Source organism: Sinocyclocheilus grahami, unplaced genomic scaffold, assembly GCF_001515645.1.
Source record: "Sinocyclocheilus grahami isolate Dianchi unplaced genomic scaffold, SAMN03320097.WGS_v1.1 scaffold1122.1, whole genome shotgun sequence".
Taxonomy (NCBI): Eukaryota; Metazoa; Chordata; class Actinopteri; order Cypriniformes; family Cyprinidae; genus Sinocyclocheilus; species Sinocyclocheilus grahami.
Window position 1 is genome coordinate 274,243 of NW_015506301.1, and position 20,701 is coordinate 294,943.

The following is a 20,701-nucleotide window of genomic DNA, read 5'->3' on the forward strand; positions in this document are numbered from 1 at the left end:
TATTTTTTTATATTTAAAATATAAAAATAAAACGATTAGTAAAAGGAAATAAAAAAAGTTGTTTTTTAATATTTAAAATATAAAAATAAAACTATTAGTAAAAGGAAATAAAAAAAATCTAGTATGCTTAGTATTTTAGTAAATAAACAAGTAATTTTTTAGTATATCAATTTGCATAGTAAATCTAATTTGATTAAAAAAGGTAACCGGCTATGTTTGTTGTTCATATGAGTGTTATTATTATAATTTTTTTTTTTTAATTTTGTTGTGTGTTTTATTAGTATTTTAAATGTCTATATAGTTAGGCCTATGTATAGTTATGTAACTGAAATAAAATAAAATGTAAAAAAAAAAATCTTATTTTCCTTCTAGTGACAAATGGTATTTATGGCTTTTAGATTTAGTTAGCTACGAAAAAAACCTATCATATCGTAATGTGTGAATATTTAAAGTTTTATATCGAGTTCGGGTTTGTAAACGGATGAATGTGTAACTACGGCTGCTTTGAAAGATTTTAAAAACAATTCAATGAATGTTCAGATAAACACAACCGCCGTCTTTATTGTTTACTCGCTGATGCCTCCGTGTTGTCAGGGGCAACAGTTATTTTTCCGCTCCAAATCGCCTTTATTCCCATCACCGTCACCTCATTGGACGTTCCCTCCGTCAATCCGTTGTTTTTCTCGAGCTGTGATTGGCTACCGCGTGTGTCAGTCAGAAGCAACGCGATTCTATTGGCTGAACCCCAAGGACGCAACGCGAGAGATCAGCTGTGGCTCGTGCAGCGTACAAGTGGATTTACTTATTTTGAGTGAATTATATTCTTTAAAAATCACATTATGGAGAGAAATAAATGCGTTTAGACACATATATAGTTAAAACCCGTGTCCAGCGAGTGTAAAATAGCCGTTAGTTCGTGTTCGGATAGCAGCGTTTAACGGATTTAGCGCAGTTTGATAACATGCGAGCGCTATTGTGAGTGCAGGTGTTATTACAGTACAGTAAAAGTACAGTAATAAAGGTGAGTTTATGATGTGTGACTCTGGATCAGATGAGGATATAACTGCTGAGGACGGAGGGTCGACAGAGTCAGTCCGCAAGGTAACGTTAGCTGGACTTTCAGAGATCTGGCTCCATGCACATTACTTAATATGTCATAATATGTTCATTTATTACTTATTGCTTATCATTAAAACCAGCAACGCAATAAGAAATAACAGGTTGAGGCACTTACCCAAAAGTACCATGGTATTACCTATTGTACCATAGTAACTGATTCAATATATTCTCAAACTATGGTATTTACATGGTAAAATAATAACACAGTAATAGCATGTCTTTAGATGACATTCTTTGAAGTCCTTGCAATGAAATTAAGTAAAAATAAATAAATAAATAAAAATAGTAACACTTTACTATAAACATTAGTTAGCATAAACAATACTTGCACAGAATTTATTTATTTATTAATGGTAAGTTCAACATTTACTAGCACATTACCAAAATCAAACTTCGTAACTTATCTGCTAACATTAGATAATGGACTGTGAACATTTTTATTAACTAACATAAAGGTTCATAAATGCTGTAAAATATGTTGTATATGTTCATGTTAGTTAATGGACTAACCAATGTCAACAAACGAGACCTTATTGTAAAGTGTTGCCATAAAAATAATAATAATATTTTATTTATTTTGATTATATACATGTATTTTATTTGTTTTGTGTGTATATATACACACATTAAATGTTTATTATTTTTGTGTTTTATTTATATATATATATATATATATATATATATATATATATACAGTGGGTACGGAAAGTATTCAGACCCCCTTAAAATTTTCACTTTTTCACTTATTGCAGCCATTTGCTAAAATCATTTAAGTTTATTTTGATTATATACATGTATTTTATTTGTTTTGTGTGTATATATACACACACATTAAATGTTTTATTATTTTTGTGTTTTATTTATATATATATATATATATATATATACAGTGGGTACGGAGGGATGGCAGAGGATCCCCAAATCCAGGTGTGAACAACTTGTTGCATCTTTCCCAAAAAGACTCATGGCTGTATTCGATCAAAAGGGTGCTTCTACTAAATACTGAGCAAAGGGTCTGAATACTTAGGACCATGTGATATTTCAGTTTTTCTTTTTTAATAAATCTGCAAAAATGTCAACAATTCTGTGTTTTTCTGTCAATATGGGGTGCTGTGTGTACATTAATGAGGAAAAAAAATTAACTTAAATGATTTGAGCAAATGGCTGCAATATAACAAAGAGTGAAAAATTTAAGGGGGTCTGAATACTTTCCGTACCCACTGTATATATTGATAAGTATGAAGCATAGAGAACAGAACAGAAGTGCAATGGTTATATTCAAATGCTGAGGTTAAAGTCAAAATATGCAAATTTCGGGTGATGAGACATGACCGGTGTGTGTTTTAGGGATGTGACCCTCTCGTCTCAACCCAGCGCAGCAAACTGCAGCAGCGGAGAGCTAAACTCAACCAGCAGATCAACCGAGAGCTTCGTCTGCGGAGCGGAGCTGAAAACCTGTACAGGTATCACTATATCTGCTAATACTGAGGTGCATGTTTTTCATAATAACACACACTATGCCCAACACCCTGCCTGACCCAGAACTAACAGGAAGTGACCCGCGACACGCCTCTCTGTTGATGTTGTGTTCTGTGTTGTGATGTGTGTTTATGTAGCGGTGGGTGGTATGACCAAAATCTTCCATTACAGTACAAGTTGCATGATAAATTGCAAACGTTTCACCAGATATACTGCAATATAAATGGTGTAGCATAACGGCTACCAGTTGACATACTGTATTTATACTTTTGCACAATACATAATGTTAAATATGATGCGATTTCAAGTTTTGCTTTCTCTTTGGAGTGTTACAAGCTGATTGTGCATAGATAAGATCCCTGAAGTTGCAAAGACTAAAGTCTCAACGGTGTTCGGCCAATCACAATGCACTGGGTCAGCTGGCCAATCAGAGCAGACTGCGCTTGTCGGAAGGAGGGACTTGTTTTTTGAACATTAAAGCATGTCAGCATATTCTGTTACACCAAATACACAAAATAATGATCTTTAAAAAAGCATCATATGACCCCTTTAAAGTGACATGTGGATCGTGTTTTTTTCCAGGGCCAGCAGTAATCAGAAGGTGAAGGAGACTGTTGCATTAGAACTGAGTTTTGTGAACTCGAACCTTCAGCTTCTCAAAGAAGAACTAGAGGAACTGAACAGCAGTATGAACGTCTACCAGACTGAGAGGTTGTTTACTTTGCACTTTCTGGATCTGCACCTAACTCTCTGTATTCAAACATTGTTTACTTGGTTACCTGATAAGTTTCTGGATAACTTGGCAGTAAACTTGAAATAGCTGCTGCAGTAGTCAGCCTTCCAGCAAAGCAGCTTTGAGAAGTTTGGTATCACACTTTGATAATAACTGGGTAAACTTGCTTGAAGTGCAGATAAAAAAAAATCATCACAGGTTTATCCTGAAACAAGTAATGAAATCATGTTAGATGATTGAAATTCTTTATTTTATGGCACTTTCCACTGCATGGTACGGCTCGGTACGGTTCACTTTTGGGGGGTTTTCCACTAGGTACAGTACCTGGTAACTTGTACTTTTTTTAGTACCACCTCAGTTGAGGTTCCAAGTGAACCGTACCGTTACCAAAACGTGACGTGTATACTCTGCTGATCACGGATTGGCCGGAGAGAATCGTCACTACCTGCGTCACTGAACTTGCGACACAAACACAACAGAACCGGTAGATTTCTTTCGGATGTGACGTTAAACCGAGGTCCTGACTCTCTAGGGTCATTAAAAATCCCATGGTACTTCTCGTAAAGAGTAGGGGTGTAACCCCGGTGTCCTAGCCAAAACTGCCCCCCCTGGTCTTTGTCAATCATGGCCTCCTAATAATCCCCATCCACTTGATTGGCTCTATGACTCTCTCCTCTCCACCTGTAGCTGGTGTGTGGTGAGCGCACTGGCGCCGTTGTCCTGTGGCTGCCGTCGCATCATCCAAGTGGATGCTGCACACTGGTGGTGGTTGAGGAGAGACCCCCCCCACATGATTGTAAAGCGCTTTGGGTGTACAAAAATACACAATAAAGCACTATATAAAAATGCATCATTCATTCATTTAAATCAGCACAGCCAGCAAAGGATCGAACGCAACTGTTTTGAACAACCAAAAAGTGTTTGTTTCGTGGTCTGTTGAGGAAGTACAGACGTTCCTCTCGTTGATAGCAGAGGAGCGGATCCAGCGAGAGCTTGATGGGGCGACGCGGAATGAAAACGTTTTTCAGGAGTCGCGGCAGTATAGGCAGCAACATGTGAATAATCCCGCCCACTCTAAAGCAATACTAACTGCAGTGTAAACGCAAGCCGAGCCGAGCCGAGTCGTACCACGCAGTAGAAAAGCACCATTAGATTAGCATTTCTCAAATCAGTACAACAGGTTTGAAGCATGCAAAACACATTTGTAGTTTTGTTTAAAGAAATAGTTCACCCAAAAATGTTAATTTGTTGAACATTTCCTCAACCTCAGGTCAGCCAAGATTAGGATGAGCTTGTTTCTTCATCAGATTTGGAGAAATGTAGCATTGCATCACTTGCTCACCAATCGATCCTCTGCAGTGAATGGGTGCCGTCAGAATGAGAGTCCAAACAGCTGATAAACACATCACAATAATCCACAAGTTAAAATGCCTTGATGGATTTGTTGTTGTTCAAACACGAAGCTTTTGGCTTTACAAGACATTAACTGATGGACTGGAGTGCTGTGGATTACTTGTGGATTATTGTGATGTTTTTATAAGCTGTTTGGACTCTCATTCTGACGGCACCCATTCACTGCAGAGCATCCATTGCTGAGACACTGATGCAATGCTACATTTCTCCAAATCTAATGAAGAAAAAAACTAATCTGCATCTTGGATTATGCAATTCTAGAATAATCAACAGTCATCAAGTTTTAAGTGTGCAGAACATGGATTGTGTAGTTTATTTCTTTACGTGCAGTATGTAAAATATATAATTCAAACATTCACAAACGGATCATCTTTTTGTCGCAGTGAGACAGTCAGTGTTCCCATGATTCCACTGGGGTTGAAAGAGACTAAAGAGATTGACATGACAGTCCCTCTTCAGGTGAGATCAACGCAGAATACATGTCAACTCATTCAGTGTTTAAATCTGTCTAGAAACATTTTTTTCTCTGCCGTTTCATCAGGATTTCATCAGTGAACATTACAGTGAGGATGCATCTCTGTACCTGAATGAGATCCGGGATTTTATGGAACTAAGACAGGTCAGTTCAAGTCAACATGCAATGCTGATCGCAACACAAATTACTTCTTAAACATGCACTAAAGAATAATTAAAAATAAGACCAAAAACATGTATTAAAGCTAGGGATGGGTACTGAAACCCGGTATTTAATCGGTCCGGGGCTAAATTATGAAAGACCGGAGTATCGATAAGCTCTGACGTTAACGGTTCTGCTATCGGTACTGGAGAAATTAATAAAACACACATACATTTATTATTGCTATATATACATTATCTTGCAAATTCTATCTCACCAGAGTCGCCAGCTGTTTTTCAAACATTTGTCTATGATGCATTTTTGCTATTCGCAATTCAGAAGCGAGATCACGCTCACGCAGAGGAGCTTCAGCACGCGCAACATGAAAGCCCTGTTTAATTATGATAACTAAACATTCAAACATCTGCTTACACTTTAGGCTTGTGGCAGTTTTATTAAGCTAATTTTATTTTTTTATTTTTATTTTGGCTTCTAAGGATTATACAAAAGAAGACATGAGGTAAAGCTATTAAAAACTAGCTGCGTTTCGTATTGTGCAACTTCTTTCCCTTCACAGCGCATTTTTTTTGTAAGTTATTACTTAAAATGACAGCACTGTTTATTTCATTTCATTTGTATATTTGTTTTATTGTATTTGTCAGTTTGTTTTACTTTGTTCTTACTGTATCTTATCTTATGAATAAAACACTAAAAATGCCTGCACACTGGTGCATTTACAAATTGATGTTTTATATTCATTTCATTAAATATTTATTTTACATTTCAGAATATAAAGCAATGTTAATTCAGCTCTTAATTTGTCATATATATATATATATATATAAAACAAAAAGTACCGATAAGAATACCGTTAAAGTACCGAATCGATAAGCAGTATCAGTAAGAGTAGTAATACCGTTAAAACCTTAACGATACCCATCCCTAATTAAAGCTACACTATTTAATTGAAAAAATAACTAAATGTTATAAATTAAAGAAATACATTTTACAAACCATGTCCTCACTCTTTTATGTAGGTTTATCAAAGTGAATTTGGCTAAAGTAGCTTGAAGCTGTTGTTACAACAAACAAGAAAAATCAACTATCGATCGTTCAAACTGACAGTCATGAGGGAATCATCAGTGCCAGTTTACATTTACTGCTAGAGGGCCGATACTTACATAGTGTATCTTTAAGAAGGTAACTACAGTCAATTTTAATTTCTAAAAACCAAATAAGTGACTACACTGCCCTACATCATATTTGCTGAATGAAATCCAATACGTGTTTCTTACTAATTTTGGGTGCTGATTCCAAAAATTTGCTCACCTTCTCAAAAGATATTATGCATTTCATAGCATTTTTGCTTTTGACAACCATGTGTAAGGTGAATAAGTCTTGTATTATCCCTTAATCAGTCTGAATCTGGGCCAGATTACAACTAGCTATTCCTTTAATTCTCAGCCTATTTTCGTATGAATGATTCTGAAGACATTATGCATGAATTCCATTCCTTTGCAGATTTCAAGTTAAATGGTACATTTTGAATATATCTTTAAAAATTTTGACCTTTGACTGCTTTTGCTATTTTGATAAGTGCATTAAAAGTGATACATACAGTATATACACTGCCAGTCAAAAGTTTGGGATCAGTAAGACTTGTAATGTTTTTAAAGAAGTCTCTTCTGCTCATCAAGGCTGCATTTATTTGATCAAAAATACAGAAAAAAACGGTAATCTTGCAAAATGTTATTACAATATAAAATAATGGTTTCTATTTTAATATTCTTTAAAATATAATTTATTTCTGTGATGCAAAGCTGAATTTCCATCATCATTACTCCAGTATAAAGTGTCACATGATCTGCAGAAATCATTTTAATATGCTGATTTTTTATTAGAATTATTAACAGTTGTGCTGCTTAATATTTATTTTGAACCTGTGATTCTTTTTTTCAGGATTCTTTGATGAATAAAAAGTTAAAAACAAGAGCATTTATTTAAAATATAAATCTTTGCTATCACTTCTTAACAATACAACACATGCTTGCTGAATACAAGTTTTAATTTCTTTAAAAAAAATAAAGAATAAAAATGTACCGACCCCAAACTTTTGAACGGTAGAGTATATTGTTAGTAAAGATTTATATTTTAAATAAATGCTCTTGTTTTTAACTTTTTATTCATCAAAGAATCCTGAAAAATAGGTTCCAAAAAAATATGAAGCAGCAACAGTTTCAACACTGATAATAAATCAGCATATTATACTGATTTCTGAAGATCATGTGACGCTGAAGACTGCAGTAATGATGCTGAAAATACAGCTGCGCATCACAGAAATACATTACATTTTAATGTATATTAAAATAGAAAAATTTTATTTTACATCATAATTATATTTCACAATATTACATTTTTTACTGTATTTTTTTATCAAATAAATGCAGCCTTGATGAGCAGAAGAAACTCCTGTAAAGAACATAAAAAATCCTTCTGATCCCAAACTTTTGACCGGTAGTGTATATTATTTGAAGAATGTTCTTTCTTATTTTGTGGAAAAATGGAAAAGTTTTATTTATATTTTTGAACTCAGCGTCACCAAATTAGATAATATTAGGCCTTTTTTGCTAATGAGCAGAATTTTTAGTCAAGATGCAGCCAGGGCTGTGTTACGAGAAACACAAACCGTTATTTTTGAGCTGAAAATGATTTCTTCAGTCCTCACCTGTCTCTGTAGGCCATGCGAACTCCCAGCAGGAACGAGGCAGGACAGGAGCTGCTGAAGGAATATTATAACCAGCTCTATTTCCTGGATCAGCGCTTCTTTTCACCGCACAGAAGTCTGGGAATACACTTTCACTGGTGAGACACACTGCTGCACACAAACACATGAATGATCAGAGGTCAGAGATAGGCCTGTCACGATAACAACTTTTTGTTGTGCGATATATTGCCCCAGGAATAATTGCGATAAGCGATATTATTGTCATTTTATAGACCATTTTATGCCACTGAATATATAATCATAATATAACAGCATAATAATGCAAGAAGGCCAACACACTTCCAAATGACAACAAACTTTTAATTTGTAAGAATATTTATATCATGGAAATTAAGTATCAAAATATTAGATACCTTAAAAAACCTGAATAAATAAATAAACATTTTCTAACAAAAAGTGCAAAGTAACAAGTAGAAAAAAAGAAAAATCCACAAAGAACTTGTATGGAGATTTTTCCATCTACAGATTTTTCCCGGACCTTCTTTTCTCTGTAAAGTAAGGGTGCACACTATTGCTGAAACACACAATCACTACTCAGCAGTCAGATATCCGTATGCACAAAGGCACAGATCCCTAAACAAGGCCATATCTGCAGATGAAACTTGGTTTGTAGAAGCATTTATAAAATTTGAACGAGCACCTCATGACTACACCACGTTATGTACAAGAAGCTGCAAAAGACACAGGCGCAAGTGGAATGTACAAAACATGGTGACATTAATTTTTAAGTAAATATAATGGCCGATATATTGCGTCACCAAAAATGATTGAGGCCATGTACATATATTGCACGATAAGTCGATATATTGATTATTGCGACAGGCCTAGTCAGAGACAGAGCTTCTGATCACGTCTCTCATCACAGGTACGACTCACTGACCGGCGTGCCTTCAGTTCAGAGAGCGCTGGCGTTCGAGAAAGGGAGCGTTTTGTTCAACATCGGAGCACTTTATACTCAAATCGGAGCCAGACAAGATCGCTTGACACTGACTGGCATTCAGAACGCTATCGATGCTTTCCAGAGAGCAGCAGGTACTGAATCATCTGGATCTGTCTGTTTTTCTGGGTCATTCACAGGAAACGCTGTCACAGTATGTTACAGCTATATTCATGTGCTTATCATTTTAAAAAAATGTCAGTAAATTCTGATAGTATCACTCTATTAGTATTAACAACAAAACATTTGATGCTCTTTCAAACATGTTTCGGCTCAACAAAAAAATTATAATTATGGCCTTTAACTACAAATATGTGACCCTGGACCACAAAACCAGTCAATTTTTTGAAATTGAGATTTATACATCATCTGAATGCTGAATAAATGAGCTTTCCACTGATGTATGGTGGACAATATTTCTGTAATAGTGCTAATAAACTGAATGCTAGTTCATACTTTTTAACTGAATAAATTAAATTGTTTTCACGGTGAAAAGATTTATTCCGATTCTAAGCAATTTATATAAATGCATTTTGAAAATGTGTTTATTTAAAGTCAAATAAACGCAAATAATTATGATTTTTTTTTTGAGAGCAGAAATCTTAACTCTTTCATTTATGTATGACTGACAAATATGTATCAAATTTGATTTCTTAGTTCGTGTTAGATGGAATTTCATTAATTTGATATGGAATTCAAATAGGCTACATAAATCTTAAATTTAGGCTTAAATATTTTTTGGAGCGTACAACACGATGCTTAAAGGGGTCATATGATGTGATTTCAAGTTTTCCTTTCTCTTTGGAGTGTTACAAGCTGATTGTGCATAGATAAGATCCCTGAAGTTGCAAAGACTAAAGTCTCAAAACCAAAGAGATATTCTTTATCAAAGTTAAGACTAGATACAACTATTTGAAAATCTGGAATCTGAGGGTGCAAAAAAATCTAAATATTGAGAAAATCATCTTTAAAGTTGTTCAAATGAAGTTCTTAGCAATGCATATTACTAATCAAACATTAAGTTTTGATATATTTACAGTAGGAAATTTACAAAATATCTTCATGGAACATGATCTTTACTTAATATCCTAATAATTTTTGTCATAAAAGAAAAATGTATAATTTTGACCCATACAATGTATTGTTGGCTATTGCTACAAATATCCCCCAGCGACTTAACACTGCTTTTGTGCTGCAGGGACACATATTATCACACAACACCTCATTATTTACATTTATGTGCATTATAATTATAAAAAATTATATTATTTTCTAATTAAACAATACCAATTTACTTGACAATATACTCTACCGTTCAAAAGTTTGGGGTTATGTTTTTGAACAAAGTCTCTTCTGCTCCCCAAGACTGCATTTATTTGATCAAAAATACAGTATATATTATGAAATATTACAATTTAAAATGGCTGTTGCTGATCTACACAACACCTCATTATTTACATTTATGTGCATTATAATTATAAAAAATTATATTATTTTCTAATTAAACAATACCACTTTACTTGACAATATACTCTACCGTTCAAAAGTTTGGGGTTATGTTTTTGAACAAAGTCTCTTCTGCTCCCCAAGACTGCATTTATTTGATCAAAAATACAGTATATATTATGAAATATTACAATTTAAAATGGCTGTTGCTGATCTATGTGAATATATCTTAAATTGTAATTTATTGCTGTGATCTTCAATGTTGAAAACAGTTGTGCTGCCAAATATTTTTGTCGATTTTTCAGGTTACTTTGATGAATAGAAAGTACAAAAGAACAGCATTTATTTGAAATAGGAATCATTAGCAACATTACTTTACTTTTGGTCAGCCTTTGCTGAATAAAAGTATATATTTTTATTAAATATATATATTTTTTAAATGATTTAATTAAAAAATATATATTTTAACTTTTATTTTATTATTATTTTTATTTTATTATTCATTCATTTTATTTTAAACAAATATTTTTATATTTAAAAAATATATATAAATCATTAATATTGCATTAACATTAACTTTTACAATTATATGTCTGTAAAAGCAAATGTTATTTTTTTCCCATTATAATCCATTTAAATGTAACACAGATGAAATAGGACATTGAAAACAACAAAACAGTTGAATCTACCAAATAATGTTAGTTACTGTTTATTATATCAGTAGTAGGTCACAAGGTCAGCACACAAATGACACCATTTCCTGAGAATGACCCCTGTGCCTCGTCTATATGATATAAACTAATGCAGACGTCTGAATAATCTGTTTAATTTTAAGCATTCATGACCCCCATGTACACTGCATCACAGCTGCCGAACTGAATATCTAAAGCTCTTTGCTTATATAAATTAACTTGTAAACATGACGTGTGTGTGTGTGTGTGTGTGTGTGTGTGTGCAGGTGCGTTTCTCTACCTGCAGGAGAATTTCTCTCATGCGCCCAGTCTGGATATGAGTAGCCCTGCGCTTAGCATGCTGGTCCGTCTTATGGTAGCTCAGGTAATGAAAGAAAGAGGCTCATATACATTAAATATACATTTCAGACTATCATCTAATATGTTTGAGAAGTGATCATGTAACAAGTCACATATTTCTGAGTTTATTTTGTGCAGGTTCAGGAGTGTGTGTGTGAGAAGGTCATACTCAACATGCAAAACAACGACCTGAATGTGCTTCTGCAAGCCGCCCAGGAGGCAGCGAGGGTAAACACACACACACACACACACACTCTCACACACACACACACACACACACACTCACTCACACACTCACTCACTCACTCACTCACGCACACACACACTCACACACACACACACACACACACACACACAGGTTTGTTTTTGTGAAAAGTGGGGACTCTCCATAGGTGTAATGGTTTTTATACTGTACAGACCGTATATTCTATTGCCCTACACCAACCCTACCCCTAAACCTACCCCTCACAGGAGACTTTCTGCTATTTCAGATTTTCAATACACTCCATTCTGTGTGATTTATAAGCGTTTTGAAAAGTGGGGACATGGGGTAATGTCCTGAAAAGTCACCTTCTCCTTGTAATACCTGTCATACCTTTGTCATTATACACATTTATGTCCTCATTTGTCACAAAAACGCGCGCACACACACACACACACACACACACACACACACACACACTCACACACACATGAATACATGTTATGGAGTTCTATTTGTTAATAACTGTGTGTGTGTGTGTGTGTGTGTGTGTGTGTGTGTGTGTGTGTGTGTTTGTAGGTATCAGACGTGTATTCTCTGGTTCTTCAGGCGATGTCAGTGCCGTTACTGAAGGACTACGTTCCCTTCTCCTGGATCTCTATGGTTCAGGTCAAAACGCATCATTTCAGAGCACTGGCTCATTACTACACCGCTGTGGCGCTGTGTGACTGTTCAGGTGAACTACTGAACATCTCTGTGTTTACTGACTGATGACTTCATGCATACATCACCGGGCAAAAGTTTGGAATGATTAGGATTTTTTAATGTTTTTGAAAGAAGTCTCCTTCTCACCAAATCTGCATTTATTTAATCAAAAATACTGTAAAAAAATTATCCATGTTGAAAACTACGTTCCAGTAGCATTCAAAAGTTTGGGCTAAGTAAAAAAAAAAAAAAACAGTTATTAAGCAAAAATGCATTAAATTGATGAAAAGGGACAGTAAAGACATTTATAATGTTACAAATGATTTCTGTTTCAAATAAATCTGTTCTTTTGAACTTTCCAAAGAACAGCATTAACTGAAATCACAGTTTCAACAAAAATATTGTGCAGCACAACTGTTTTCAACATTGATAATAATCAGAAATGTTTCTTGAGCAGCAAATCAGCATATTATACTGATTTCTGAAGATCATGTGACACTGGAGACTGGAGTAATGATGCTGAAAATTCACATTTATTAATAAACCATTTAAATCATTATTATGAGCCTTTAATTGCCTACATAGCCTAATAGGTGCTCAAGCACACGCATAAAGCTTGCCACGGCGCACCGCAGAAGTAATGATTATGAATGTGTCAGGGAAAAACTGTAAGGAGACTGCATTAACATTTTAATATTTTGATAAACTAGTGTTTTCTTTGTTCTCGGTTTAAGAGATGAAGTCGGCGACACTGACTCGTCATCTCCGCAGTATGCATGTTTCATACAGATTACATAATCTGAGAATATTTGTTTTCCATTTGAATTAGTTCATTTGAAAGTAGACATTTCACTCTCTATAGAATTTTTTTTATGTCTGTAACGTAAAGATATACACTGTGTTTCGCGCTATAGAAATTTTTTTATGTCTGTAACGTAAAGATATACACTGTGTTTCGCGCTCAAGTTCACAGAGACCGAGACGGCAGAAAGCGCATCCTGTTTGCTTTCATTATTTTACAAAAGCACGATTTGTTTTTTATTGTAAGTGCACACAAATAAATGTAGAGTCTTTACAGATTCGAAAGATGTATTACTCTTATCTGTATGAGCAAAAATGACCAGTATTTTAGGAGTAAGAGAGCGCACCGGCGCCTCCATCTGTCCTGCAGTGAGCGATACTTTTCAGCTTCCACACTCCACACAGACATATAGCGCACATTTCTCTAGGTTAACATTAGATTGAGCGGCCATGTAAAGTTGCTAATACTTACATATTTCAGATGATAAGCCATATTTGATGTTGATGAATGATAGGCGAGCGTTTGGATGTCCTGCCTGATGTACTGTATTACCATAGACTAGCCGTTAAAGCAGCACTGTGTAACTTTTGGCTCTAGCGGATAATAAGCAGAACTGCACACATCCCGCGGAAGAACATTCCAACCGGAGCTACTTCTCTAAGTTTATGTCTATGGCGATTCACGCAGGTATGTGTTACTCCGCAGTGATTCGCAATAAGACAAAAACTTATGTATATATCATATAATTATAAAAACTTAGTTATATCTATAATTTATGATGTACTCGCTCATTATATACATTTTGCTAATTTTGAACACAGAAAATGTTACATAGTGCTGCTTTAACAATCTGTTAGTTATGGACTGCGTGACTTCGCATGTGGATTTTTTTTTCTTGTTTTTCTGTGACTAAGTGACTAATACAATTTTGGTCGACCAACCCTCTTCTGGTCGACTAACGATTAGTCGACTATTAGGGGGCAGCCCTAAATATTTGACTGTATTTTTGATCAAATAAATGCAGCCTTGGTGAGCAGAAGAGACTTCCAAAAAAATTAATGAATTATTGCAATCTCTTGACCAGTAGTATTTGTTTTTTGTTATTTTATCATCAAAACTAACCTGATCTACTTTCTTAATACATGTTCCTCTTTGTATTGTGCTAGTCATTCTAAAGAAACAATCTTTTATAAAGATAATTTTCATTAAAATGGCAGACTGACTGACTGATAATGTTTTTTAACAACTAACAGCTATGTCTGATGAAGATGAGGATGAAGGTGGAGAGATTAAAGCTCTCATACAGGTTCACACCAGACGACCGGAAAAACTCAATCTTCATGATCCAGAGGACATGCGGAGACTCGGTTTGTGTCGTGGGATGCTTTTTCTGAACACAGGTTTACAGTTTCAGTGCAGGTTAAAATTTACTAATTTTATTTCATTTTGAAGGTAAAGCTCATCTGCGTAAAGCCATCATACGTCACGAGGAAGCCCTGCGTCTTCACGGCGTGTGTAAAATGCTTCGAAAGATGGACATCCTGCAGGAAGTTCTGTCACACGCTCACGCCTGCTCCCTGGAGAAATACTCTGAGATTGATCAGGAAGATGATTTCTGTGAGGTCGCAGAGGCTCCAGAGATCCAGTGTGAGTGTTTAATATGCTAATCATGTTTGTGAACAGTTACTGTTAAATCTATGTTAAGTCATTTGCTCTGCTGTTTGCACACTACTATACTACTCATACTAACCTCAGGTTTAGGTGTATTATCATTATCTAAAACTAAAACCACAAAAAAATGTGTTACTGGAAATAAAATAAACATGAACTGGAATCAAATTAAATATTAAAAAAATTTACTTATTTCAGCCAAGTAAACATTTCTCACTTTGGTATATTAAAATAACTAAAACTGAAGCAAAAAATAATCATATATAACATGTACATAAAAGACGAAATGAAAATGACACCGAAGCTTTTCTGAAGACGCTCGGTTCTTTTCAAAGATACATTCATATAAAAACACCAGCGATGCATTTTAATTTTGAAACGTGCAGTGATCAGTTTATTCAACGAAGTAATAACTCAGTGTATGGGAAACACTGTTCACTGCTATTAGTCAAATGGCCAAGAGATAACAAAAATAAAAGAGTTCACACATATTACACAGCCTGCTGCTCATAACTGCTTAAAAATGTGCACTGGCCACAAGCGATGACATCGTGGAGGCTATTGTCGGACACACACACACATTTCATGAGGAAAGTTAACGTGCACGTTATAAACAGCCCAGATGTTTTGTCTGTTTCTGCATGTTTCTACTTTCACATGTTGCACTTATGAATATGATAACTTTCCTTCATCAATTCTAGTAGAGTAAAACGTAATTACGCTTTCGAAATGGTCTGTTTTGCCCTGCCATCATTAGCTGAAGCTATGTGTGAACATTAAGCGGCTGCAGAGTGTGAGTTGCTCCGTCTCTCACGCATCCAGAGAGAGATTCTCCGTTGTTCTGCAACAACGCTTAGATGCGCCTGCCTATAAATCGTCCTAATTTGCTGCACAATCGGCCGATGCCGATTAATTAAAAAATGACATAAATTGGCCGATTAATTGGTCGACTTCTAGTTGTCTGTCTCCACTCCTCCCCCTCCACTGCAGCGCATCACACGCACTTTTATAGCATTTTTCAAAACTGTGGTGAGAACTAACCGGTGCTGAAACAGGGGGTTTCATGACCCTTTAATAAAAAACAGTACTAGTATCTCAGTGATACTAAAATAACACTACGTTATGCAGTATGCATACTGTGCTCTGTATGCTGATATTTTGTCCACAATGCAGTATATTCAACTTTACCCTCCATTTCTAGTGTGATAATTGAACTAGAAGTGTTTACAGTGCTGTTTTGGTTGTATTTGTTATTAAATATTGCACTGCGAAGTACATACTAAATGCTAGGGATGCACCTTATGTTGAAGTGTTTGGGATGTGGCTTTTAATGATGAGACCTTTTTTGTAATCAGGCTCTCAAAAAGTATATAACAATTTGGATATAGATTTATCGGCCAACATATCGGTTATCGGCTTTCAAAAATAAAGAATAATTGGTTATCGGTATCGGCCAAAATTTTCATATCGGTGCATCCCTACTAAATGCAGCTATTTGTTTTTAACAAATATTGTGGTAAAACAGCATGCATGAAGTAACAGCAGTACGTTGTCATATGACATTGCTAACATATGTGCATGTTCAATTCCACATTATTTAGCATTTTCTGTGTTTTTGTCATTTAAATTAGATTTTGTTTTTTAAAAAATGTCTAGTTTATATAGATTTTTATTCAAGTTTTGATTATTTTAGTACAGCAGGTTAGACTAAATGAAAATGAGAAACATTTCCTTGGCAACTAGCTGAAATAAAATAAGTTTGTTATTATTTCAGTTAATGTTTATTACAAGAAACAAAACTTTTTTTAGTTTTTTGATGGTTTTAGTTTCAGTAAACTATAATAACCCTGTGATTCCTACACATGATTTGCATATGCACAGCAGACGTAATGCAGAAATAGTAGAGGTACAGAAGCATGCAACTGCAAACATAGCCTTTTTTGTCTTGACAATAATGACCCCTGACTTTTGACCTTTGACCTGTCACCTACAGCTCATACACAGCAGAAGCCTGACATTACAACTCCAGATTTCAGTGGCGTCAGAGTGACTGATATCTTCCACCGACTGGTAACTCTCACACTCACACAAACACTGTAATGTGCTGTAAATGTTGCAGACGTGTTTAATGTTCAGCTCTGTTGTGCGTGTGAAGGGGCCGCTGTCTGTGTTCGCCGCTCGAAATCGCTGGGTGCGGCGGCATGCGTGTTTGGTTCGAGGAGAGGCGGGGCTCGGGCTCACGCTTCGAGGTGATTCGCCGGTTCTGGTTGCTGGGGTGTTGCCAGGGGGATGTGCTGCGGTAAGAGATGTCATTAGTGACAGTAACATTTAAATGCTTTTTATTATTACATTATGCATTATGAGCGTGTTTTAGGAGGCGGGACTCCGAGAGGGCGATTATATCGTGGCTGTGAACGGCGCAGACTGCAGGTGGGCCGAACACGCTGAGGTCGTTCACGCGCTGAAGAGCAGCACAGAGAGAGGACTAGAGCTGGACGTCATCACTCTACAGTCACACGAGGTACAGCCTGTGCACATGTGAAATAATTAGGGCTGGGTAAAAATGATTGATTTCTCGATTTTAATCGATTCTCATTTTTACGAAACAATGGACTTTTTTCACTTTTATAAGTCATCACAGTCGAGTTAACTTGAAGAGCAGTGAATGGGAGAGTACCACAAATATATTTTTTGCATTCCCATTTGCTCAAATAGCAAAAGAAAAACTCCACGATAGTGTTTTCATGACTTTCAATAAAAGGACAAAAATTTAGAGAGACTGATAACGGCAGTCGGAAGAGAGAACGATGTCAAATTGATCATCCCTCCCTGCATTAGAAACACCCTCGCATTAGCGTTAACTCGTTTTTTTTGTAATTTGATGCAAAGGTGATATAATACAAAGTATAGTGTTATAAATGTACTTTTAAAAAAAAAACTTGAGGATTTACGATGCTGATGACCGTTAAACGCGTCTTGTGAAAAGGGTCCATATCGATTCAAACCCCTTAACTGTCACCGTCCCACCTGTGGGACGCTTGGCGCTCTTTTTTGTTGTTGTCCTTTTTCTCTATCACATCTTTAAGTAATCAGCATGAATTATATCATTTGAAAGCTTAGAAGCCCAAGATTCATCCTGTGAAAACCATTTTGAAATCGGACATTGTGTTACCATGGAAATGGTACTTTAAAATCTTTTGGCAGTCTCCTCCCCCTTAGTGGGCAGTGTCAAGTGTCATATTACAAAATGCATTATCAAACCTTTTTATAATCTTGACAAAATACATATCACTGGAAAGGTCTGAGTCTCAGGATTCCAGATTTTGAGATATAAGTAATATTGACAGAGAAATCTAGACATTTGTGACAGAAATGCATAAAGAAAACTCAATGGAGTTTGGATGGCACCCGGTGGCTGTTTGTGGTATGACACCCTAAATAAAATCTCACAGGAACCTCAGTTTTTTTTTTCATATCAACTTCAAATTTGGAACGTAACTTATTTAGACATAAGGCTTTAATGTTATACCAATTTTAGAGTAAAACCTGTTATGTAAAATATTTATTATAAATAAAATAAAGTAAAATTAATATAGTGCATTTTATTTACAGTCAATTTAAACTTCTATAACTTTTTGATACTTTAATATTTTGAAAAAATTCCAATAATCAATAATCTGCTGATTTTCTTCTTTAAAAAGAGACCAACCTTGTGTCTGTATTCCAAAGTGTTCATAAATTACAACAATTTAAGTTTGGATAGTGCACTTTCATTCCTATTTTAAAAAATGGGGGGTGACAGTTAAGGGGTTAAATCCCAAGAATCGCAGTAAGCTTTGTGCTTTGTTACTTTTGAAATGAAACAAAGTCTCAGATTTCAAATTCTTACCATTTGATTACAGTATTCAAAAAATAAATGGCATTTTGGCGCATTTTAATATGGAGTGACAGATCGCTGTAGCGCCTCAGTTCAAGAGAAGCGGCAGGATCATCTCCTCCGCTTTAATAACAGTTTCTGCATGAAATAAACATAAATAAACATCCGAAGGTATGTTAAAAGACAGAGTACAACTTACCGAAATCCGTCTCATGTAATCACTCAATCAGTGTTTCAAAGATGTCACAATGTCACATTTACCTCAAATTTTAGACAAATTAACTCTGGAGAGGAACAATTTGCTAAATATGTGCAATATACTGTATAACATACGCATTATAATTTTTTTTACTGTTCTTCAGTGTTTAATGTTTAAATAAATCTGTCAAGTTTTTATGCCACCATTTAAATGTTTCGATTTCTAAAAACTGATTGGGGTAGAAATATTATTATGTAATTGTAACTTTATTATTATAAAAACTTAATTAAGTGTATATAAATCAGTTAATTTTAACCTTCAATAGTATAGTAATGTAGTACCAACTGGTTCTCATTTATATTTTACAGCATTTGTTGAGAGATTTTTTTTCCTTGAGAAAATTTGTCATGTACTGTACCTGATATACCGTATTGACCCGAATATAAGACGATGTTTTTTTTCTTGGAAACATATCTGAAAAAACGCGGTGGTCTTATATTCAGGGTCTAGACTTTGACATGTCAATAATACACCCACAACAATAGGTGGCGCCAAATACGCATAAAACCAGTGTGCCGTGAAATACGTAATGTAATGCGTGTTGTAAAGATCACAAGTAAAAACTAAAGAAAAGCTTACAGCTGCATGAGTCGTGACTGTCACGTTAGCCTGATGCGACCAAACTCTCTTTGTGATTTTAAAACGTAAGACAGTACCCAGATTTGAAGACTACAGTAAGATTTAACTTCTACTGTTAATAAGATTTTGGTAGGCTACTATTAGATGGATAGCCTAAATGTCCTTATTCAGATTTTTAAAAAAATGTAAAAGCCTTTTTCCAAAAGGTACATCTGGAAAAAGGGGGATCGTCTTATAATCAGGGTCATCTTATATTCGGGCCAATACGGTATATCCAAAATAATCGATATTGAATCGAATCGAATCGTAAATGGAATCAGCTTGAAAGCTTGTGAGTCAAAATCAAATCATGAAATTTGTCAAAACCCAGCCCTAGAAATAATAGAGCCTTTACATATGAAATAATACCCGAAAAATCTGTTTTTTTTTTTAAATGAAACAGCTTATTGAATCTTTTTACAAAATCTGAAAAATATTTTTTTGTTGTTGAGTATCATAAGGTCTCATAAGTATCATCAGGCTTTTATGGCTCATATATTCTGATATAGTGAGACTACGGAGGAAAAAACTGCTTAATTTTATTTATTTATTTGTATTACTTGTATTTGTATACATAATATTTATATGATGAAATTCTGATGCTTGTAATGTAAATCTGTTTTTCAAAACGCTTTGAAGCTAGATTAAATTGATATGATTTAAAGGTGGGGGAAGCGATTTCTGGTAGCCAATGTTGACATTTGAAATCACCAAAACAAACACGCCCCTACCCCAAAAGGGTCTCGCCCCTATTTTGATAGCTCCGCCCCACATATACGTACGCAACCCAGGCAACGATTAGTTCTGTGAAACGAAGCAAAACCAATGTTACACTGTGTCTACATCGGACCCGAGCGGTGCGGCGCGACAACATACTATAGAACTCATTATAATCAGTGATGCTGTCTACACCATAGATATAGCCTGTATACATATCTATGGTCTACACTTGATGCGGCGCGGCATGACAAATCCCCGACAGAAAACTGCTGCTGCATTCTATTCATG

General features: G+C 35.2%; 1 protein-coding gene across 1 annotated transcript in view; it reads left to right on the forward strand.

Moving 5' to 3' along the window:
* The first annotated feature begins 752 nt into the window (after nucleotides 1–752).
* Nucleotides 753–20,701, forward strand: part of rhpn1 (rhophilin, Rho GTPase binding protein 1) — a 28,973-nt gene continuing 9,024 nt past the window's right edge. Inside the window, exons 1-15 of the mRNA XM_016252605.1 lie at nucleotides 753–1,101; nucleotides 2,467–2,582; nucleotides 3,181–3,309; nucleotides 5,128–5,203; nucleotides 5,286–5,363; nucleotides 8,098–8,222; nucleotides 9,011–9,177; nucleotides 11,487–11,584; nucleotides 11,698–11,787; nucleotides 12,341–12,497; nucleotides 14,522–14,635; nucleotides 14,721–14,915; nucleotides 16,933–17,009; nucleotides 17,095–17,238; nucleotides 17,314–17,460. Of these exons, the coding sequence (XP_016108091.1) occupies nucleotides 1,030–1,101; nucleotides 2,467–2,582; nucleotides 3,181–3,309; nucleotides 5,128–5,203; nucleotides 5,286–5,363; nucleotides 8,098–8,222; nucleotides 9,011–9,177; nucleotides 11,487–11,584; nucleotides 11,698–11,787; nucleotides 12,341–12,497; nucleotides 14,522–14,635; nucleotides 14,721–14,915; nucleotides 16,933–17,009; nucleotides 17,095–17,238; nucleotides 17,314–17,460 (1,785 nt within the window). The 5' untranslated portion in view covers nucleotides 753–1,029. The remainder of the gene's footprint in view (nucleotides 1,102–2,466; nucleotides 2,583–3,180; nucleotides 3,310–5,127; nucleotides 5,204–5,285; nucleotides 5,364–8,097; nucleotides 8,223–9,010; nucleotides 9,178–11,486; nucleotides 11,585–11,697; nucleotides 11,788–12,340; nucleotides 12,498–14,521; nucleotides 14,636–14,720; nucleotides 14,916–16,932; nucleotides 17,010–17,094; nucleotides 17,239–17,313; nucleotides 17,461–20,701) is intronic.